This window comes from Podarcis muralis, chromosome 10 (genome assembly GCF_964188315.1).
Source record: "Podarcis muralis chromosome 10, rPodMur119.hap1.1, whole genome shotgun sequence".
Taxonomy (NCBI): Eukaryota; Metazoa; Chordata; class Lepidosauria; order Squamata; family Lacertidae; genus Podarcis; species Podarcis muralis.
Genome location: NC_135664.1, coordinates 60,231,117 through 60,254,600, shown reverse-complemented (window position 1 = coordinate 60,254,600; position 23,484 = coordinate 60,231,117). Strand labels below are relative to the sequence as shown.

Here is a 23,484-nt window from a genome sequence, read left to right as displayed (position 1 = left end):
GCTGAGAGCAGCAGCTTCCGCTCTGCAGATGCAAAGCAAGAGAGCCAAGCCTTCTTTCCTACTGCTGTATAGTGGCAGTCTTTTGCAATGAGAACTTAAACAGAAATGTAGGAAATTATAAATGTCTTAATAAGTGGTTATGTTGCAACACTTCCTTGTGCCAATGTGGTCCTTTATTCAAAAATAGATCTTGCTGAGTTACTAATATCTTAGTATGGTCACTTAGCACTACAGTTTGTTTGGCATGCACAAGGTCCCAGGTTTGAACCCCAGAAGTTCCAGGTAGGAAGAGCAGTGTACCACAGGGCTTCCTGATGCAGCACCTGTGTGAATCAGTGTGCCTGTTCCTGCAAGGCACAAATGAAAGATGTCAGTAAGAATCTCCTCAAAAGATATTCAGTATAAAGCTGTTTGTTACTTCTGCATAGTTCCTCTTTGCATTGGGTCAGTCTCTTTGACATCAAATACATCCTCATAAACATGCCCACTTTTTATTTGGTGCTAGAATTGGCCGATACAGATCATTTGGTGATCCTGTCTCTTCTGCTGTTTTAGATGCTGCAGCCATTTTGTGTCATGCCACACCTTTGCAGCAGCCATTTTGTTCTATGCCCTATAGTAGCCATTTTGTGACTGGGGATCATGACACGTTCTCAAAGTTCCAGATGTGCCCAATGGCCCAAAAAGGTTGGTGACCCCAGGTGCAGACACTATTAAGTGAGATGGACCCGCGTTCCAAGTTGCACAGACCTATTCCCATTTGGGGAATAGTCCTCTCTGCTTAAGAGAGAACTGGGGTGTCATCTTTTTCAGCATTGTAGTGATGGGTTTCGTGAGCTGCTAGCTACAAACATTTCTGTTTTAGGAGTTTCCCTTAAGTTCTTAAAGAGACAAGAGCCAAAACTCAAATGAGAGTGACTTGTCTTGTTCAGTACTTGTTAGGCCAATGCAACTCTTCTGTGGCAAATTAACTGTTGACCTCCTTTTCCAGCTCTTGCTAGTTGCAGTGCCAAGTTATGTCTTCCAACAGTCAAGGAAATATGTCTTCCCGAGACAAGGTGCAGGAGGCATCTGCACAGGAGGAGGTGAGTTCGGAAAAATGGGCTGTGAACAAGTCTATGTAATGAACAGCCTCCAAAATGCATTATTGCATGTTTTGTACAAAGTGTTTTAAACGACGAGTGTAGGTTAGTCCTAGCTCAAATTGGTTTTGCAGGGCTACACAGGTTGTACGTACCACACTCTGACGAAATATTTCCTCCCTGTGTAGAATGTCTTGAGAAGAGTAGTCAGCATGCCATTGGTTAGCTCTGCTTGTGACATGGCTGCAAACGCCTACAACTCTACCAAGGGCAGCCACCCCTATGTGAAATCCGTCTGTGATGCTGCCGAGAAGGGCATGAAGACCCTGAAAGAAGTGGCGGTCAGCACTGCTCAGCCTATCCTGACTAAACTTGAACCCCAGAGTAAGTCAAGGGCAGACTTCTAAGCAAGCTTGTCCAACAGTGTAGGCGAAATACCAGGGACAAACATACCTATTAATGCAATGTCCATGGAGTAACTTCCTGCTTAATAAGTGGAGGTGGTTTGCATGTTCAGATTATATCGTGAGATGGTTGCATGCATGGGTGTCCACAGGATTTTTTCCATGGGAGCAAAGGAAATGCTTTAAAATAAAATTAAATTGAGAACTGGTCTACCATTTCTAGCAACTGAGTAGTGGTGAAATTCATGTAGCCTGTGTCCTTGATACATGCTTCTGTGCTACTGGACTGGTAACTCCGTCACTGCGGGGCATGTATGAATGTGTAGCATCATGGAGAGCTCTTAGCTGTGCTTGAAAACTGGTGACATTGCCCTGGTTTCTGCACCCCCCTTCTCTACTTATCCCAGCTGCATTCATGGCAGCTCCCCATCCCTGGGGTGAGGCTTTCAAATCTAGAAAGGGACTAGAATAATAAAGCCAGCCTCTTAAAGCTGCAACCCTCTTAAAAACTGCAGAAGGTGTGTTTGTAGATGGGAAAGCTAAAGCTTGTGAAAATGAAGACTTGGAAATACATTGGGTTTCTGATATTGGCGTCGTAGAAAGCAATAAGATAACAATTTTCTGTCTTCGTAGTTGCAGCAGCAAATGAGTATGCTTCCCGGGGCTTGGATGCCCTGGAGGAGAAGCTGCCAATTCTTCAGATGTCAGCTGATAAGGTAAGCTGTGGTGCAGCTAGGTTGGGACCTTAGGAGCCAAAGTCCAGGGAGGCAGAGATAATGTCAGGCCTGTTTGCCATGGCCCTTATGGGCATCCTCTCTTCTTATTTCAAGAACATTTTCTAGTCAGGAAACATGTCAGCCCAAGTATGCACATGGTTACATGTGCTTCCTCTTATTATTTTCACTTTCAATGAATATTATCCTTCCATACAAGATAATGGCATGGTTCTGCTACATTGCCGGGGAGTATTTGTATGGAAACGACGTGTGGTTTCTTGCTGCCTCGCAGGTTGCTTCTGACACCAAGGAGATGGTGTCGTCCAAAGTGGCAAGCGCTAAGGACGCCATTGCCGGCAAGCTGTCTGGAGTTGTAGGCATGACGAAAGAAGCTGTGCAGGATGGCGTGGAAGCAACCAAGTCTGCTATTGGCCAGAGTCTGACCACCGTTATGGAATCCAGAATGGGCCAGATAGCTGTCAGTGGTGCTGAGGCAATGCTTGGCAGATCTGAAGACCTGATAGATGAATATCTCCCCATAACAGATGAAGAACTGGGTATGTAACTTAAAAATCAATGACCTCTTTCCTAAAACTTTTTTAAAGTCAAGAAGAAGCAGAGTTCAATGCCAGTTATGTAAATATATGGCCAGAGGTTTTAAAAAAGCCATTCCAAACAGAAATGTTTTCATTACCTGCCTAAAATGCTGGAGAAGGGACTAGTCTTGCCTCCTTTGCAGGGGGGGGGGGAGGGGTGTTACCACAGATAAGGCCCTGTTTCATGTTCCCATCAACCAAACTACTTTAGTTGGTAGGGCAACTAACAAGGCCTCTGAAGATCTCAACCTGCAGGCAGGTATATACAGAAGGAAACAGTCTTTCAGATATCTGTTCAATGGGTCAGTGTGTCTGGCTGTTTGCCATAAGGTTGGTGGTTTGAGCCCACCCAGGGACACCCGTAGGCAGGATTGTTGCATTGCAGGGGGTTGGGCTACCTGACTCTTGGGTGGGATCCCTTCCAACGCTACAATTTTTTGATTCTATAAACTGGTAGAAAATCTGTTTGTAATTGTAATGGGCTGGAATCCCCTTAACTCTTTCAAGCAGCAGGGCATCGGTGCAACGGCTGGTGTTTGGGGCGGGGGAAGGAGAGCAGCAGGGTTGCTTTTCAATCTCTCCCCATCTGACTTCCGTTTGCACAGGAAACTTCAAATGTAAAAGCCCACAAGACATTGTGGAGTTATCTGGGAAGTACTGTGTCGTTCATATCCTCATCATTGGGACCCACGTTGTACTCCCCTCCCCCTCCCCCAAATCTACAGCTGCATCCCTTGCACTGAACAATAGAAACTGTGCTATGAAAGATGTAGCTTTCCATTTGGCACCGAAATACGGTATTGTATGCTGGAGCGATTGGAAAGCACACTTTGTGCACCAGCCCTTGCCTTCCAATGTGAATTTAGCAATCAATTCCTAGATTCCCTGCCATGGTACCCCTTCAAATGGGCAGTGAAACTTTCCTTCCCTACACATGATTCTACTAAAGGAGCATAAGGCATCAAGGCTGCCCCCTGCTGAATCCACTGTTGTCCTCTCTTCCTTAGCTGAGATTACAGCAGCTGCAAAGGATGGCAATGTGGTTCCGGTGCAGCAGTGTGAGCAGCAGGAATATCTGGTGCGCTTGGGCTCCCTTTCAAGCAGACTTCGCCAAAGGGCCTACTTGCACGCTGTGGCGAAGATCAGGCGAGCCAGGCAAAGGATCCACGAGTCTCTCTCCCAGCTCCAGCAGATAATTCACATGGTATGAGCTTGGTCTTGCCTTTTGGGATCCCTGTTTTAAGACTATCCTGTGCCACTGCAAATCACCCTTTTAATTATAGAAAAGCACCTGAGCAATCAAATATTTTAAAGCCGCAATTTCAGAGTCCACGTTTTCTTTAAATGTAATTGAATTTGACCATGATCTGACTCCCACCTTGCTTAGTTTATGGTATTTGGGGGGAGGGGGACATTTGGCCCTGTAGACGTTGCTGAACTACAACTCCTGTCATGGCTATTGGCCATGACTTGGTGGGGCTGATGGGAATTGTAGTTCAGCAAGCATCTGGGAAGCTAGAGGTTTTCCACACCTGCACTATATGAACTTTGGCGCTTATATGCAAGGGATGCATAGTCCAGGTTATGTGATACTGGACCCTTTTGGAGTTTCCCAAATGCAAATTTGTGGCAAGCACTTATATGGGGCTTAAGGTGTGGGTGTGGGAAACCTGTAGCCCCTCCAGTGGTTTCTTAGACTACACCTCCCATCATTCCTGACTAGGCTAAGCTCATAATTCATGGGTTCCCCATCCCTGAGCTGAGAAATGCTCCATTAGCTTTGTGTGTACACACACACGCACGTAACTCTTTAGAAACCTTAAAGGGCCCTTGAAGAAATGAAACTTACACTGATGTTTCCATCTGATGCCTTTTGATATTCTTCTGACTTGGATAACTTATCCAGAAAAGATGGGCGACAAATTGCAAGGCAGAACAAGGATGGGGAACCTCTGGCCCTCCAGATGTTCAGCTCTCTTCAGCCCCAGCCAGCATGGCCAACAGTCAAGGGCAAGTTGAGATGTGTTCCAGCAACACCTGGAGAGTCACAGTTTCCCCATCCATCATAGAGGGAGTTCCATAGATGGTATTGCTTCAACCTTGTTCCAGCACACTTGGGTAAACCTATCCTTGGGAAAGTAGACTTCTTACATAATCTAGCATATTGCCACCAGCATAGTAGGAACCAATATCCCCAAATTTCAGCCACTTGCCATTTGTTTCTATAAGCAAAAGGGGGGGCCCACAAATCTCATGAGCTCTATTTTTCCTATTTTGGCTTGGACAAAAAAAAAACCCAATAGTAATATAATTGGCTTTTTAAAAGTGCCATGTAGCTTTTTGAATCAGAGGCCCAAGGAAGCCATACCTGACACCACACACACGACTTGTCCGGGGGGGGGGGGCACACTTTACCGAGCTTATTTGAATTTGGCCATGTTGACTACTTAGTTCCTGTTGAAAGTTAAACTAGTGTGTCTTGTTCCCCTCCAGATTGAATACATGAAACAAGGTGTGGGACAGACCTTTCATGAGGGTGAAAAGAAGCTTAGCCAGATGTTGATCGAATGGAACAAGGCAAACCCAGAAGCAAAGGATAACAAAGACATGGCGCAGCTAGAGGTATGTCTTTGCAATGGTGCTTTTGCCTGTCCCCGTTAGGAAATACGGGTTGTCAGTAATGGCTTGCTTGTCTCAACAGGTAGAAAGCCAAACCCTGACAATGTTTCAGTACCTGATCCATCGTCTGCAGACCGTTAGCCAAACCCTGGTGTCCAGCATCCAAGGATTCCCTTCTAGCCTGGAGGATAAGGTGCAGAAAGTCGGCCAAAGCACTGGAGAACTTCATGCTGCCGCTTCCACGGTCAGATCCTTCCAGGACCTCCCCAGCACCCTCCTGGCCCAGAGCCGCCAGACAGTGCAGAAAGCGCAAGAATACATGGATGAGCTGCTGGAATATGTCACTCACAACACCCCTCTCTCCTGGCTGGTGGGGCCTTTCGTGCTCTCTGGCAAGCTGCCTGCTGAAGTTTCAGAGCCAGCAGATTAAGGCAAGACCTCTTGCAGCAACCCTGCTATGCACTCTTTTTGCTCTAGATGTCAGCACTGTATTTCGATAACTTCATGGCAGGTGAGCCCTGTACAGTGTAGAAGATGAGCATCTTTGTGCTGGCTGAACTCTCAGAATTGTAAATATCCCAAACAGTCACTTTATTTATTTAATATTTCAAAATGTTGTAGAGCAAAGCTGCTAATGTTGAAGTGGTGGTAATTAAATAATGGTCAAAACTGGTATAGTTGGGAACCCTGCTGTCGCTGCCCCAAAGGAACAACGCATGACTTGTAGTTGTCAAATCTTGCTTTTTGGGGAAAGTGTTTAAAAGAAGGCCAAATAAACACTGCTGCATTCCAACACCGGTCTCCAGTGTCTCTCTGGCTGCTGTGGACAAAACGAAGCCCAAATTTGTTTTCCAGGTGCTGCTGTAAGGTGCTCAGCCAACTGGGACATAACAAAACAAATGAGAGGGGTCTCGTCTAAAAGATTAGTGGCATGGCCTTTTGTAGAATATTGGTAGCCAGCTTGTGACCTACAGGCCACAGACAGCCTCCCATACTCCCCCCACCCCCCAACAGGGTGCCCTACTGCAGGTGGAGAGCAAAAATTGACGGGCAAGTAGGCATTCCTGAACATTCGTAGGCTAGTCACGGCATGAGGCAGAGTCACACTTTGGAACATTACTTAAACCGCCGCTGCTTTGTTTGCACTTGTTCAGGAGTGCCTAGGGCTGCATTTAATGGTGGGAGGTGCAAGCCCGTTGTACAGGATAGCCAATGTGTAGCGGAGGCTTACCACTTAATACGCTTGGCAACTGCTGGGGCCTTGGCATCTTGGCAAGCTGACAGCTGCCCTGGCAGCCATTTAAAATTTCCCACAATCTCAGAGCTACTGCTACAGCATTCTAGGTAACTGTCAATCACTATGAGCCATTTTTTTTCGTAGTAAGCAACAAATATAATACATAAATGGGCAACATAATACAGTTTTAAATGGCAGCCTCCACTGCGTGTGTGTGTGTGTGTGTGTGAGAGAGAGAGAGAGAGAGAGAGAGAGAACACACACACACACACACACACACACACACACACACACACACACGTGTGCCATTCAAGTTTCCCACAATGCCTTTATTGAGTGTTCTGGGAAATTAAAAATGGCGACTTGTGAACACCTTTGCTGTCCCTGTGGCTGGGGAGTAGCATTGAAGGGGGAAACACATGGATGCTACTTTGCCAAGAAGCCCTCACACCTGAAGATTACCCTGTAGCTAGGAGTACTGCACATATCATTCTATGCAAACTGCTTAGAGGTTATGGGTGGTTTATTTAACCAATTCTGTTAAATAAACAAATAAATAAATACCTCTCAGCTGGATATCAAAGCACCATGAGCAGATCCAGACACTCACAAAAATTAGGTACTTGGTCAACATCAATATGTGAGAGGAATTTACCTGGTTATTCTCTGGGTTGTATTTTAATCCTGGTTTATTCCCTAGCCTCTCTTATCTTTTTACAATTAAAGATACCTATGGCTTTCACGCAGCCTGCATCCTCTAGTTCAATGGGACCAGAGATGCAATCAACCAACAGAAGGCAAACCTATAAGATGGAATGTGAGCAAAAGATAAATAAATTAGGGTCACAGCTAGTCAGTTTCCATTTTGCAAAATAATGCACTTGAGTGTGAAACAACAATCAGGCGCAGTTTTCTAGGAACAAAGCTTAGATATAACTCATTGGAAGAAATCCAGTTAAAATCCATACTTGCTCAAATTCCTACCACTACAATGGATCATGTAAGGCAAAAATGGATAATCTGTGGACCTGTAGATGTTTTATGACAACTCAACATCATCCCTGACCTGCTGGCAGGATCTCATGGGAGATGAACTCTTAACAGCATCCAAAGGGCCACAGGTTCCCCATCTCTGTTGCAGATGACAAAAGGTGCTTATCAACCTCAACTTGCTGATGTTGGAAAATTCACAGGAGTTATGGCCTATGAGAAGCATATGGTTTCATACCCCAAAACACAGATGTGGATCCAAATGTAGACATCAAAGATGGCTTCTCCCATATCACCCCTCACCTCCCATGTGCCCAGGAAATTTGTGATACTGGGCAGTGCCAGCCCATTCTCAACTTGAGGAAAAAGCTCATCGCCAGCCTGTTGGAAGCAGAAGACCACACCAACAGTCTCCAAAACATTTGGTTTAGTTAGCATTAAAGATCTCTCCCATTTTATCCAGACACTTTGAAGCAGGGGTAGGAATCCTGTGGCCCTCCAGATGTTGGATTCCTTCTCTGCTCTGTCAGCTGAAGCCAGAGCAAGGACTCCCAATAGCACAATGGGGCTTCCCCCCCCCTCCACATGCCCCCTGCACCCCGCCCCCCAAAAAACCAAAAAGCACTCTGGAGAGTCAGGATAATCCCCAGAATAGAATGATAGAGGAGGAGAGATTGAAATGCTGTCTTTAGCGCTATGTTGAATTCCACCCTAAGTCCACAAACAATTCATAATTAACTTTTTAAAAATCCATTGTTTGGATGTTTCCTTTACATTGAAATGAATGTAAGTTGCATGACTTGCATAAATACTTACGCAAGTTATATAACTTGCACAACTTATTTACGTAAGTTATATAATTTGCATAGATTACATTCAGTAGCGGACAGGAAGACTAACACAGTAGTTGCTGGAAACGACATTGTAGCATAATGGAAACAGCACTGGTTACGATGAATGCAGCTCAGAAAGGAAAATGCTGCCTTCTTGCATCCCTCTTTGTCACCAGCTGTGCTCCTGGATCTGATCTGGGAGTGACTCCAGGGAAGGGAAGGCAGTCAGAACTAGCACTGGCATCGACAGTGACTTTACAAACTGTGACTTTAAACATCTGTGTTTGAGCTTGCTTTATCTTCCTCCCTCCTATTCCTTTTCTCTTGTGTATGTATCATGTCTTTTTAGAATGTGAACCTGAGAACTGGTTTTTGTAAGCTATGCTGAGAATCTTTTTGGCTAAATGGCAGGGGAATAAATGCTGTAAATACAGTGGTACCTCGGGTTACATACGCTTCAGGTTACAGACTCCGTTAACCCAGAAATAGTACCTCAGGTTAAGATCTTTGCTTCAGGTTGAGAACAGAAATCGTGCTCCGGCAGCATGGCTGCAGCAGGAGGCCCCATTAGCTAAAGTGGTGCTTCAGGTTAAGAACAGTTTCAGGTTAAGAACAGACCTCCGGAACAAATTAAGTACTTAACCCGAGGTACCACTGTAAATACACAGACACCCTTCTGGAGCCCGTTCTCGTCTCTGAAGCACTCGGAGGTGTGCAGAACTGCCGAGCTGTTAGTATGTGGACATCTGCATCCACGTGTTTGGCAGATGGGTGGGTCCAAGTGGAAAGGTTGGCACAGCAGGGTGAGAAGTTGTTCTTAAGCAGGAGCTGTGTGCCATTGTGGGAACTTCGCCGTGACACCACTCTCACCTAGATACACACCTATGCCTCGCCCTCGCTGTGACACCCAGCTGCTGTATGGAGCCATAAGCAGGAGTGACCTTTTCAACCCTCTCGCACTGGAACATGCAGGGGCAATTCTAATTGGTCTCAGGGATCATTAGAGCAGCCTCTGCATTTTTCAGTGGGAGTTGAACTGGAGTTTAACTTCTCAACAGCCCAGCTTGGCCCTCACACAGTTGTTATGATTCAGCCGGATTCTTCAAGTGAATTTTATGCCACACTTTTATTTTTAACCCTTATTTATCTTTTGCCCGAAGAACAGGACTTTTTTTCAGCTCCAGCACCTCTCAGGTGGGCACCATTGTCATTATAAGAGAACAAGGGAGGTGTTCACAGTGAGTTCCGGAACCTCTTTTTCTAGAAAAACAGTGCTGTCTAAGAACCGTTATTTGATGCAAGCTGGTAGGCCTACAGTTATGACTTCCCCACGAAGAATTATGGGAAGTGTGGTTTGTTCAGTGTGCTGAGAGACGTTAGGAGACCCCTATTCCTCTCACAGAGTTACAGTTCTGAGTGGTTTAACCATCAATTCATCTTCCCAAGGAACTCTGGGAATTGTAGCTCTCTGAGGGGAATAGGGGTCTCCTAGCAACTCCCAGCATCCTTAACAAGCTGCAGTTCCCAGGTTTCTTTGGGGTGAGACATGACTGTTAAAGTGGCATAAATGTAAGACATGAGTGTGGCACTGCTGCATTAAGCAAGTATTCCCAACATTTTGCAGCCCGTTTTTGCATCACTTTCCATATTGCAACATTTGGGTTAATAGGGTTGTTGCACAATACCTCTGAATCAGAGCTGAGCACAGCAACTAACTGGGAACACCCCTACTTCAGGGCTCAGGGTGACAAACTTCAGCATAAATATCTGGTCATTTGTCTGCTGAGATGGGTTTTTGGGTGTTGACTATGAACCCTGATTTGATGTATTATTTACACAGTTTGGGGTGGTGGTGTTGCAAAATATGGGATTTTGCAAACCCTGTCAACAACTGCACCAGTTTGGAGGGGGGTTCCAAATTTGGGGGTTTGTTGTCAAGTAAGCTGCATTTTTCCATTGTCTTCTAACTGGTCGCCCAGCAAACTGGTGGAAACTGAATAGAAACAGCATGTGACCTCTGAGTTGATAGTGTGACAATGCCAAGTATTTGACACCTCAGGGATCTATTATTATGTTGAGGTTCTGAGGGTTGTTTTTCATCTACCTTACATCAGCATCACTTCTCCTTGCCCCTGAGGAAGTAACTCTATAAGAGAAAAAGAGAGTTGTAGACAACTCCACTTCTCTTCTCCAAAACTCTGGCAGAGTACATTTGCTTGCACATCAGACCAAAGCTGTAAAAAGATGGCTCTGGACAAAAATTCCTACCTTAAGATGAGCGATGGAAACAAAATCCCTTTGATTGGGCTTGGTACCTATTGCCCTGATGAAGTAAGTCAACTTTCTTAAGGTTTTCTTTTTCTGTCGCCTTTATGTGTATATAGGAAATTTGCTTTCTCTCAAACGGAAAGCCAACTGTAGTCTAAATAGGCCACCCTTTGTGATGGTTTTGCAGGGCCTCTCCCAAGGGTCAAACTACATGTCATTCCATGAAGATGTTTGAGTTTTACAACACAAATAGCTGCTGTTGGAGAGAGCCTGATCAGCATCAGAGCCACGGTGGGCTGGGCGGAAAATGAGAGTTTAATCCTTATCCCTACTTCATGGACCCTGGCAGCTTACCCATTCCAAGTTTCTATTTGCATCTCTCCTGATGCAAATAGCAATTTCATTGTGTGTAGAGAGGAATGATTTTTGTCACGTCTGTGGCTGACAAGGGTGTATGTGTGTGTGAATCTCTCCTGCCTGTCCACTATTCCCCCAGTCTGCAGGTATTTGTATGAATGAATTTATTATTTCGGTCACAGACCAGTTCCAGCTCACATACAAAATCAGGGAAGTCATGAAACACAAATGGATACATTTAAATTTGCAGTTCGGTATACCAGGGACAGTACAGATATAGCAGCAATTAAAATATATAAATTAGATCTTACTAAAATATAACCTGAAGTTGACAGGTATTTGTATTTGAAAAACCAGTTGCATTAAATGCAGTGATATCTTTATTTCACATTGGTTTGCCCTATATTTTGCAGAACAGGCACTGTTACAGGTGCCTCATTCTACATTTGTAAAAAACCAATATTTTAGTGTGGCAGCACCCACATTTTGGAACTCCCTTCCTATTGACACTGATATTAACCATTCTGTGGCCAGAATGCTTTTCAATTATGTGAAAATATTGTTTATATGGCTGCAACAAATCCTGGTCTAGCAGAGAAAAGAGACATTGTTTGAATTCCAAAACCAGTATTTTTTAATGCTGCACAGCAATAGTGATTTACATTTATATCCTTTTTAAAAAATAATAATATTTTATTAAAGTTTCAAATAATACAAAAAACAAAAAGAACAAGAACAAGAAAAAAAAGAATAAAAAAGAATTCATCCTTTACAATCCCATTTTCAGTCACTTTTTTTCCGCGACTTCCCCTCACCTCCCCTTCTTGTATTCCATGTCCAAATATTTATCCAACAAGTTCTTATCCCTAAATTCTTAACCTTAATTTGTTATTATATTTATTATATTATATTTTTAACCTTAATTTGTTATCATATTTAATTCAATTTATATATCAACTTTTAACTTATATACCTCAATCCTTTACACTTAAGAACTTTTTCTAAGGTCGACCCAGTTTCCCTTCCACGAATTCCCCATTCTTATACTAATAACAACACAAAATTAAAAAACAGAGTAAAAAGAATCAAACACCCTTTGGATTTCCAAACCCCACCCTCCCTTCCCTGGTTTCGATCCCAGGACCATTGTCCATTAGTCCATCTACTATCAGCCTGGCAACCTCACGTCCGAGGCCCTTAAGTCTCTCTCAGTCCCTCTCTGCCGGTTTCTTTGAAAGTCCCTTATAATTAACGCCAAGTCTCGGAGGGGCACTCTCTCTATAATGTCCATGTTCCTTCCAGCCAGACCTCCATGTTCAAAAGTGGGGCTCAAATCTTGTTTCTTGATCCTTTTAAGTCCAAATGTCCCAAGAGCTCCAGCTTCCACCTTGATCAAACTTAAAGTCCATAGATCTTCAGATCCCCACAAAAGGAGATCTTTCCATTCCTCATTTCTAAGTTCAAACCAAGTTTTCCTCTTCCAGTCCTTATTTTCTTTTATATCCATCTTGACAGGCATCCGGCTCTCATTTGCCTTCTGCAGCATTGCAGCCCCTCCTTTCTGCTCCTCCTGTTCAGCATATATCTCTTCCTCTTCTTCCTCAATTTCCTCTAGTTTCTTTTCTTGTTCAGCTGCCTGGGTTTTGTACATCAAGTCCTCTTCCAACTCAGTAGATACATTTGTTGTTGACTTCAAATTTATGGCACTTGTAGACAAAACATGACCTTGCTCATACATCCTTCGCAACTTTCCCATGAGAAAAGCAACCTCATCCAGGTCAGCCAGTATTTTCCGACCTATTTCCATTCTTGTAATGTCCCTGAACCCCCTCTAGAGGGATTCTGGTTATTTAGTATTCCTTTCACTTCCAATCCAAAAGTCAAGTTAATTTGTTTCAGTCCTTCTTTATTTTCAGCAACTTGTAGCTATATTGTATCTAATATAACCGGCAAAAACATCAAAAGTAAAGTTTTCTATTTTTTCCGACTTTGACAGCTAATTTGACAGCTGTCAAAATCTTCTGTGTCTCCTCAGCAGGCTCCTCTCGCGGATCGCTCCCGGTCCCGGGGGGGGGCACTTTAATCAGAAAGTTAGCTCTTATCCTCCAGCACAGTTACTTATACTTTCAATCCGTGGAATTAATAACTTTTATCCAAAAAGAAAAAGACTCTTCTCTCGACCTTAGTTGTCAAATCCTTGCTTTAAAATGTTTACAATGGGGGGGAGACGGACTTCCTCTTTGCACCTCCCCCCGCTCGTACCGAATCCAGAAAAGAAAAGTTTTTAGTCCAATTTCCAAATTACTCACGGGTTGTTGTTCTTAGTTTTAAGTCCAAATTTTCAGAAGAAGAAGTCAGCGCTCTCCGACGAATGGCATGCGGCTTCGCTCGGCAGGGGAAGCAGTAGACTCACAGCACCGCGCCGCTCCCCGTCCCCCACTCCGTAGCCTTTAAAAAGGCTCCTTCGCAGGTCGGGAGGGCGCAAACGGTGCCCGCCGAGTCACCAGGTCCACGGGCATCTGCGCCCATGGTTTTTGAGGGTCCCCGCGTCGCCGGCGCGGCAGAACCCAACCCCTGTCGAGCAGATTCCCTCCGGAGCTCGGAGGGAATCCGCCATTCGGCGATGGCGCCAACCCGGAAGTCGTGATTTACATTTATATCCTGAACCTTTCTTCCATCATGGAACTCAAGGTGGCATGAATATATTTCCCATGCAGACACCGAAAAGATTCTGACTTGTTGAAGCAAAGCAAGATGGTAGCTTGCTGCATCCCCACCCTTAGAGAACATGCGCTGGGAGAGAACCCAATTTTCTCAAATGCTTTGTATGTAGATTATTGTCCACAGTGCCTTAAAATAAATGACCATGGTTGGCATCCAACGCACTCATTCTATTAATGCAAGGATTTGTGCTTGTGCGGTAGAACTTTTCCCATGTTAGGGTACAGCTCCATATTAGGGTACAGCCCCATGGTGTTCCATGTGCAGCTGTTTTTCAATGCAAAAGTGGCACATGAGGAAACACAACCAAGTAACCCTCCTGCCAAAGCCAGTGAAGCCTGCTGACACTATTTGTTGTTTTAACCACCAGGTTCAAAAAAGCAAGTGTGAGGAGGCTATAAAGGTAGCCATTGAGCTTGGCTTCCGCCTTATCGATGGAGCCTTCATCTATGGGAATGAAGAGGAAATTGGACGAGGGATGAATGCAAAGATTGCAGATGGAACTGTGAAAAGGGATGAATTGTTTTACACTGGAAAGGTCAGTAAATATTAATTCCTGTAGTAGTTGGTTGATTGGTGGACAGGCTTTGCTTCTACCATCCTTTCCTAACAGCTAAGGCCATGGAAGTTCATTTACTCAAGTCAGTGGTTTCCAAATTTTACTTCTTTCCTTTCCAAATTGACTTGAATCCTGAGGAATCCCTGTGTATTGTAGACATCCTCACCATTGCCAGGAAAGAGGACAAGGGTCCTGCACCTTTGGCAGTTGTGCAACAGAGGAATTTCAGAATGTGTTGCTTGTCATACGTGCAACAACTGCTGAAATCCCTTCTCTATACAACTAACGAAGCTACAAGAGCCTGCTTCGTTTTGTTTTTACTTGGCCGCCCAACATTACTCTGAGAATATAACTCAGGTCATTTCCCGACAACCTGTTTACTGAGCATTCATTTGGATTTGTTTGCAGGGAGGTTATGCAAGATCAAGGGCAAGCAATTGATATCCCACACTTTCTAGTGCACTTTCCTTGCTGCAAAAAGTTCAATTTGTTTTTCTTAGAAGCAGATTTGCACCAGAGCAGCAGATCTACTTGAATTGTACAAGCTGAATTTTGCAGTTTGCCATTGAATCCCAATTGCAAAACTCTGAAGATGCCCTTAGAGATATACCCAACATTACACTGTGTCCACCCATTGAAATGGAATCTTCTTGATGGGCAAGCGGCCTCTTAGAGAAGGTTATCTTCTTGCGGAACTCCTAGGGCTCTTCCTGACCTATTTTATGAATATTCATCCTGTTCTGCTGTGCAAAAAGCTTAGGTTAGGCTATTATCTGGTCTTTACTGAGCATTCATTTTGATGTCTTTCTGATGAGGTTATAAGGCAGGCATAGGCAAACTCAGCCCTCCAGATGTTTTGGGACTACAACTCCCATCATCCCTGACCACTGGTCCTGTTAGCTACGAATCATGGGCATTGTAGTCTCAAAACATCTGGAGGGCCGAGTTTGCCTATGCCTGTTATAAGGGAATGAGCACTTATCCTGATTTGCCCATGCGGTATTTACAAGTCTTCCTGTCAAGTATTTGTTCATCCGTGCATTTTCTCATTGCTTTCCTAACTACAAAAAGTCTTTTGAAAGAAAGAAAAAAGTACAGTGGTACCTTGGTTCTCAAACGGCTTAGTTTTCGAACAAATCAGTTCCCGAACGCCGCAAACCCAGAAGTGTTCTGGTTTGCGAACGTTTTGCGGAAGCCAAACATCCAATGCGGCTTCTGCTTGAGTGCAGGAAGGAAGCTCCTGCAGCCAATCAGAAGCCGCACCTTGGTTTTTGAACGGTTTCAGGAGTCAAACGGACTCACAGAACAGATTAACTTCGAGAACCAAGGTACCACTGTAGTTTTGCTGCACCAGTGTGATAGAGTGCTTTAATCTGCTTTCATTAAAGTTCTGGCATGTGCTTGATTCCCACCCACAATACATTGGCAGTCTGGAAGTGCACCTGTTAAGTTTCCAGTGAAGCCAAGGTGTCTCAGAACCCAGTTTGAAAGCCATTGTTCTAAGAATGCTCTCTTTATATGAAAGTTAGACTATGGCAACTGCAACTGACTGGCCTCTTACCTATATGAAAAAAACCCAGTGCGTTCTCTTAATAATTTAGTCACATATAATTTTACAACTGGGAAACAAAACGCCCAGAGTCCTTTCCTTTGAGGCAATAAACCAATAGCACATTATGTATGCTCATTTAGTTTTAACTCTACCTGGGAGGATACAACCTTTGTGAAAAAGAAGCTATGATAACAGGCATAAGGATTGGCAGAAATGTATATGTCACAATGGCCATTGAAATTAATTGGAGTGTGTCTATATGCTTCAGTAAGAACCATTCATTCTGAAGGTGAACTGTATCCATGTTCTGCTGTTTGAAACCCTTTACAGCTTTGGGGCACCTTTCATCGCCCAGAACTTGTCCGGACAAGTGTGGAAGAATCTCTAAAGAAACTTAAACTTGATTATATGGATCTCTTTCTTATTCACATGCCATTTCCTCTCAAGGTAATTTCCCCCCCCCCTCACTAGTTGATGAACCAAAAACAATCTGTCCTTCCCTGCTTGCTTGTAAAATCCTTATCTTAAAAAGAAGAAGTATATATTAAGATGGATTTACTGTTAAGCATACACATTAATTATTTTGATCAGAAACATATTCAAATGCTGGGAGCAAAGTTTTGAATCATATGTAACCATCCTTCACACTTTAGATGTTCTCAAAATCAAGGAAAAATAAGTAGGATATTTACCTACCCATGACTGCTGTCTTTAAAAGGGAAAGTTTTAGTGTAGAGATGACGTTGGCTCCTATGACAACTGGTTTATCTAATGGCTAATGTTGTCTCCTCTGATGGGCAACAGTTCTCCAAAATCTCAGAGGCTTTTTAATTTTTTTTTTAAAAACTCTCTTTAAGTCCTGTTACCAAAACCATTTTAGCTGGATATACAGAAATTGAATTTGAGGGATGATGGGAACTCCCACTGGTACCAGTGGGAGCAAGACCTCTCTGAGTAATAGCAACCTAGAGTAGGATTTTCATTGAGACTGCTGTGCAGGCAGGAAAAGGTTACCCCTCACAGTACTCGAGTTAGAGTTGTAACTGTAAAAGTAACGACAATTGCAATAGAGTTAATTTGGTTCTCCGTCCAACTCTGATCAATTAAGTCATAAGTGTGCACTAAAGTGTAACCGTAATAACAGAGGAGTGTCTTTAAATATGTGATAAGTTGCATTCCCTCACCAATTAGAAAGTCAGGAAAAGCCCCATTTGGACCACAAGGGGGGAGGACATATAAAATAATCTACATCTGGAAACGTATCTTAACCTTGTTTGCAAATGTACAGCAATAATCATAATCCACTAAGTGTAAAAAAAAAGTCAATGCTTTCATTTTGTTTAATCTGCTTTTACAATTGTTTCTTGATGACGGGTTGTTTCCAGACTGACATCACAAACCAGCAGATGTCTACTCAGAAATAAGTATCACTCTCAGGTAACTGTGTATGTGATAGCCTGCTTAGTCATGCTTAGTCATGCTTAGAGTCAACCTTTATAGGGGAAAGATGGGAAGCAAAATACTTTAAATAGGTTTTTGGTGCTGTTGTTCCTATGTTGAGTAAATTTTTATTTTTATTTTTATTATTTTAAAGCCAGGAGCCGATCCGCTACCAAAAGATGAAAGTGGAAAGCTGGTCTTCGATGAGGTTGACTTGTGTCAGACCTGGGAGGTGTGTATCATCACAGTTGTGTAGCAACAGCAGGACAGTCCCCCAAATCAAAACTGTACACTTATTTCGGCAGCATAATTTATACAGCCTGCTTTGTTTATATGCTTTCGTCATCTTCTGCAGGCCATGGAATTATGTAAAGATGCAGGTTTGGTGAAGTCTATTGGCGTCTCCAACTTCAACCAGAGGCTTCTGGAAAAGATCCTGAACAAACCGGGCCTCAAGTACAAGCCTGTTCTCAACCAGGTATAATTCTTTAAAAATAAATAAATCACTGAACACGGGGAGTGAGATTGCATCAGTGGAAAGTGTGGGTGTGGGTTCTGAATTCACAATAACCGAGGGCCCTGATCGTGCAGGAATCCTGGCCACAGTTGTATCCACATGGAGCTCTGTTCAAAAATCCTGCTAAATGCACGGAGCGCAGGGAACTTGAGAATGGATCCAGCAGGCAAAATCCCACTTCCCCGTTCCAGATGTTCAGGTCCATTCATAATGCTCTGTCTTCAAGAACCAATTTATTTTTGTTGTTTTGTAACAAGACTGTTCCTCTAGACTGTGCTTCTTACTCTTGGCTTGTGCACAAATTCTCTACCAGGTTGAATGCCACCCTTATCTCAAGCAAGCCAAGCTGCTGTCTTTCTGCAAATCAAAGGATGTTGTCCTGGAAGCTTTCTCTGCTTTAGGATCACAGAGAGACGAGGCTTGGTAGGAGAAAACACTGAACTTTGATCATTTATTCCAGTATTTCAATGATTAGCCAATAATTAACCAACAACTGTAGGGAACCTTTGGCCCTGAAGATGTGGTTGAGTTACAACTCCCGTCAGCTGCAGCAAGCATGCCCAACGGCCAAGGATTATGCCAGTAGCAGCTCAGCCAAAGGTTCCCCATGCTTGTTCTAGAGCAGCAATCAGTTAGGAAGGAGAAAAGTGCACCATCAAAACCAGGAAGAATATCTGATCCAAGATAGCAAATATGGGATCAGGGGAAGGGGCGCAAAGGTAGCACCTAGTCAAAGCCATACAGAAACGAGGGGAAAGGAATGTGTGCTTAACAGGGGTAGAGGAATCTTACAGTTTGGGTTTCTCCTTTTTCTTAAGTTCCGGTTTCTGCACCAAATTTAAAATTTGCAAACTTTTTTTTTTTTTTAGAAAAAGTTCTCATGAAAATTTGACAGCATTTTTGTGTGCATTTCTGCTAATGCACACATTTCTGTTTGCAATTCTGTCTACCAGACCCAACCATTTTAAGCAGTGTGGACTAAATCCCTCTGGGATTCACTTCTAAACTCCTTGCAGCTGCACCAAAGGAGGAAAGGAGCATATGAGTTCAGAGGGAGGCTAGGCTCAGTCCCATCTCAACAAACCATGGTTTATCAGTATATGAATATGGCCAGTAAGACTGACCAGTCAATATGCCTAGGATTGTGCTTTTGTTCCGCTGTCCCTGCCCTCTGCACAGAACACCTGTTTGCAGGGTTCATTGGTTGGGTTCCTCCATACCAGATGATCTGGTCTAAAACAGCTTTATACTTACAGTGTCTAGATATGCTCAAATGTTGACTTGAATATGTCACAATATTGCTATTTAATGACACCTGAGGTTGCTTTCCTCTTGCAGGATGGACACAAGCACGCCAGTTCTGCGTGAGGAACCAGTACTGGTTGACCTTGCTAAGAAGCACAACCGAAGCCCAGCGCTCATTGCCTTGCGCTACCAGTTGCAGCGTGGTGTTGTGGTTCTGGCCAAAAGTTTCACCCAAAAACACATTAAAGAAAACCTGCAGGTAAACTGGCAGTTTGCAGACGCAGTGAACCAAATTCTAATGTGTACTGGTTTAGGTGAGACATTGGGAGCTGAGTGTTTGTTCATACCTGCACTTTAAGTAGAATAAGCTACCGCATACTGAACACAAACCAGTAACAGACTGTCAGAGTTGAGTTGTGGGGTAAGCAATAGTGGAGATGGGGATCCATCTTACTCACAGGAGCTCAACTGCGTAAGCAGAGTTGGATGGGAACCACTAATGTCTAAAACACGATGAAAATGCAGGTGAGATCAGTGAGAGATTCTGCAGGATAGGGGAGCCAATGTCTCCTCTTTCTGCCCAGTTTACCTCAGCGCTTGAGCTTCAGAAAATCTAGAGCCTCTTTCCATATGAACCTACACAGACCCCGAGATCATCTTCTGAGGCCCTTCTTCGTGTGCCTCTTCCTCGAGAGGTCCGGAGGGTGGCAACATGAGAACGAGCCTTCTCTGCAGTGACTCCCCGTCTATGGAATGCTCTCCCCAGGGAAGTTCGCCTGGTGCCTTCATTATACACCTTTAGGCACCAGGCAAAAACATTCCTTTTTAACTAGGCCTTTGGTTGATCTTATTGACATCCAACACCCTTTTAGAATGTGGCTTTTTGGGGGGGAGGCGTTATTGGGTTATTGTTTTTGGTTTGATTTTATACATTGTGGTCTTGTTTGTGAACCGCTCTGAGACCTCCGGGTACAAGGCGGTGTATAAATTGAAATAATAATAATAATAATAATAATAATAATAATAATAATAATAGAGCCCTTGCTGATTATATGCAACCCTTTCTCCTCTGCTAGGTGTTTGATTTCCAGCTGCCTGAAGAGGACATGAAAACCCTCAATGGCCTCAAAAGAAATGTTCGCTACATGAAACTGACAGGGTGAGTTCAAGGCGCCAAGGCAAGGGAATCTGTTGTTAGAGTTCAGCCCGATCCATAATGTCACACATTACTGGTTGGCATTTGAGAAGCCCACGTGTGGAGACAGCTCCTGGTGGGAATTAGGTTTTTGTGGTTGCAGCCAGAGCACTACCCATTCCTTGCTGCCCTGGGGAGGGTGTGGTAGCACCCCTGACAATTTGGTGGGGGTGAAGGGTCATGGGGAAGAGGGGTGGGGACACACATACAAGCTGCACACAAGGGGCAGGACGTCAGACTGGTGCTCAAAAGAAGCAATTGATTGAAAAGGTCTTCATGCGCCTTACTCTGGTATGCCAGTTAAAACAGCTCAGTAATGGCACACCGTTATTTCCCCTTTTTGCTACTAAAGACTAAGGGCCTAAGTATGTGTTCCCTATTGAGACAGTCAAGTAGAACCAGGGCCGGCCCTGCTGTTAGGCAAGGTGTGCTTCAGCTGGTGCATCAGCCACTTTCCCCCTCACTTTCCACAGGGAAAAGAGAGTAAATTCCACATTCAAATGCCCAGTGTGGAAGCACCCTCCAGGCCAGCCCCCTCCCCAGCTGAATCTTCTGAGCACCCTGCCCATCCCCTTCTGTTGGAGGGCATAGCTGTGTGCATCACATGGCTGTCCTGCACCCACATAACTAGCCTGCTGCCCTCAGTTGTGAAGGACACTCGGGTTTGGTGAAGGGCACTATGTTGCTGCCAATCTAGGTGTAAGTTTGATTGTCATTCCAGCTGGCTTCTGTATATGAAACATGCACCAACTTGCAATTTGCCTCAGGCAAGCAAATTGTGGTGGGCTGGCCCAAGGATGACAATCCTGAGATAGATAGCAAACCCACCAGCAAACATTGTGGCTGTATATACACCGTTCATTTAAAGCACAGGACTTTCCCCCAAAGAACTTTCCTGGGAACTTTGTTAAGGGAATTGTAGTTCTCCGAGGGTAAACTCCAGTGGCTAGGCTTCATGTGCTTTAAATGTGTTGGATATTCCTTCTGAAGCCTGAATCTCACCCTTTCTTTCTCCTTGTAATTTAGAAGCTCCATTGATTAATTTTTTTCAGATTTGCTTCCCATCCTAACTATACATTCGGAGATGAATAAAACCCTTTGACTGATTCCATCCTCGATGCTGTTCTCTACCTTCAACAGATGAATCTACCATACACATTTTTCTTTGCAATTTTGCCTAAAATAAAGCATTTTTGCATGGTGTTTTCACTAATATATGCTCTTTAATGCATAAAGTCGTACCTCGTTTTGTGGCTGGGATCCGTTCCGGAGCCCCGGACACTAGCCGAAAAGGACGCAGGGCAAAGTGCCGCGTCTGCGCATGCTCGCGGATTGGTTTGAGCTTCTGTGCATGTGTGAAGCACGATTTAGCGCTTCTGCGCGAGCGTCAAACCCGGAAGTAACCCGTTCCGGTACTTCCGGGTTTGCCGCGGATGTTCAACGGAATGGATGCTAGACAAGGCAGATGTTCGCGGAGGTATTACTGTACTTTACCCCAGTATATGCACTTTTGCAATTATTCTGTAGCTGAACAACTGCATCACACAATACAGAGAACTGCCACTTTCTTTTGGATAACTACATTTCAATTTGCATATTGGTTCAAGAAGTGTGAGCTGTGTAGTTTCTCATTCAAATGTTCTCCCTAATGTGTCAAATAGCAGTTTCAAGGGGGGTGATTTGTATATTGAAAATAGCACAAGCCGGGGGAAAGGATTAACCTTCATAAAAAGAAGCAGCTGCATAGCCTGAGATTTATTGTCAAGATGAAATAACTTCGGTAAATAAGAAGAGCCTGCTGAATTCAGCCAGTAGCCGATCTAGTCCAGCATCCTGTTCCCACATTGGCCAACCAGATGCCTGTGGGAAGCAGGACATGAGGGGAAACTTCTAAATTACAAAGTCACAGCTTCCACCTCTGAGGAAGGGATGGACAGGAATGACTAGTGCTGGCTGTGAGGATTTAAGGGCACAGGGTTTTGATTTAAAAAATTCCTTCCAGTAGCACCTTAAAGACCAACTACCGTATTTTTCGCACCATAGGGCGCACCGGACCATAGGGCGCACCCAGTTTTTAGGGGGGGAAATCAAGAAAAAAATCTTTTCCCCCCCAGCCCCAAAGAGCAGCGTACAGGGTGCGCACAACCTCTCCCTGCCGGAGGGGTTGCGAGCAGCTATGGAGCAAGCCAAGTTTTGGCTTCCCCTTTAGCCCCATGCAGCCTCTCCTTGCCGGGAGACGCTGCACAGGGCTAAAGAAGCCATAGCCCCATGCAGCCTCTCCTTGCGGAGGGGTTGCGCGCAGCTATGGAAGAAGGCAAGGCAGCAAGCGGGATGGATCCCGCTCGCTGTTTTGCCTTCCCCTTTAGCCCCGCGCAGCCTCTCCTTGTGGAGGGGTTGCGCGCGGCTATGGAAGAAGGCAAGGCAGCGAGCGGGATGGATCCCACTCGCTGTTTTGCCTTCCCCTTTAGCCCTGCGCAGCCTCTCCTTGCGGAGGGGTTGCGCGCGGCTATGGAAGAAGGCAAAGCAGCGAGCGGGATGGATCCCGCTCGCTGTTTTGCCTTCCCCTTTAGCCCCGCGCAGCCTCTCCTTGCCGGGAGATGCTGCGCAGGGCTTTCCTGGCTTTTCTGGGAGGTGGGGGAATTCCCCCACCTCCCGCAAAACCGGCAGAAGCCACGCGCACTTTAAAAGGGCTGCACGGCTTCTTCTGGCTTTCCTGGGAGGTGGGGGGATTCCCTCACCTCTCGCAAAAGCCCGCAAAAGCCGTGAGCTCTTTAAAGGGGCTGCGCGGCTTCTCCTGGCTTTTCTGGGAGGTGGGGGAATTCCCCCACCTCCCGCAAAACCGGCAGAAGCCGCGTGCACTTTAAAAGGGCTGCACGGCTTCTCCTGGCTTTCCTGGGAGGTGGGAGAAGGGACTGATGCGGCCAGTCAGTCCCTTCTCCCTCCTGTGGAAAAGCCCGCAAGAGCGCACGGAGCTTGTGTGCGGCTCTTGGGGGCTTTTCCCGCCTGCCTCCCCCCCTGCATTCGCTCCATAGGACGCACACACATTTTCCCTTGCTTTTTAGGAGGGAAAAAGTGTGTCCTATGGTGCGAAAAATACGGTAAGTTAGTTCTTGGTATGAGCTTTCGTGTGCATGCACACTTCTTCAGATACAC

The 23,484-nt window shown here is 44.8% G+C and overlaps 2 protein-coding genes across 3 annotated transcripts; both read left to right on the top strand.

The window, feature by feature from the left end:
- LOC114605228 (perilipin-3-like) lies at positions 1–6,220 on the top strand. The gene is made up of 8 exons (XM_028746223.2): positions 1–687; positions 992–1,085; positions 1,271–1,466; positions 2,120–2,202; positions 2,495–2,759; positions 3,806–4,002; positions 5,292–5,420; positions 5,500–6,220. Exons 2-8 carry the CDS (start codon positions 1,017–1,019, stop codon positions 5,845–5,847), a joined length of 1,287 nt encoding a protein of 428 aa, XP_028602056.2. The 5' UTR covers positions 1–687; positions 992–1,016; the 3' UTR covers positions 5,848–6,220.
- Positions 6,221–10,284: 4,064 nt separating this feature from the next.
- Positions 10,285–21,544, top strand: LOC114605230 (estradiol 17 beta-dehydrogenase 5-like). 2 transcript variants are annotated; one of them, XM_028746228.2, is made up of 9 exons: positions 10,285–10,808; positions 14,194–14,361; positions 16,265–16,381; positions 17,529–17,606; positions 17,730–17,852; positions 18,205–18,314; positions 19,230–19,395; positions 20,213–20,295; positions 21,384–21,544. In XM_028746228.2, exons 1-9 carry the CDS (start codon positions 10,722–10,724, stop codon positions 21,421–21,423), a joined length of 972 nt encoding a protein of 323 aa, XP_028602061.2. In that variant the 5' UTR covers positions 10,285–10,721; the 3' UTR covers positions 21,424–21,544. The 2 variants fall into 2 exon arrangements, with proteins under 2 accessions (XP_028602061.2, XP_077791361.1); XM_077935235.1 differs by lacking the exon at positions 10,285–10,808 and having other exon boundaries at positions 13,908–14,361.
- Positions 21,545–23,484: the final 1,940 nt, after the last annotated feature.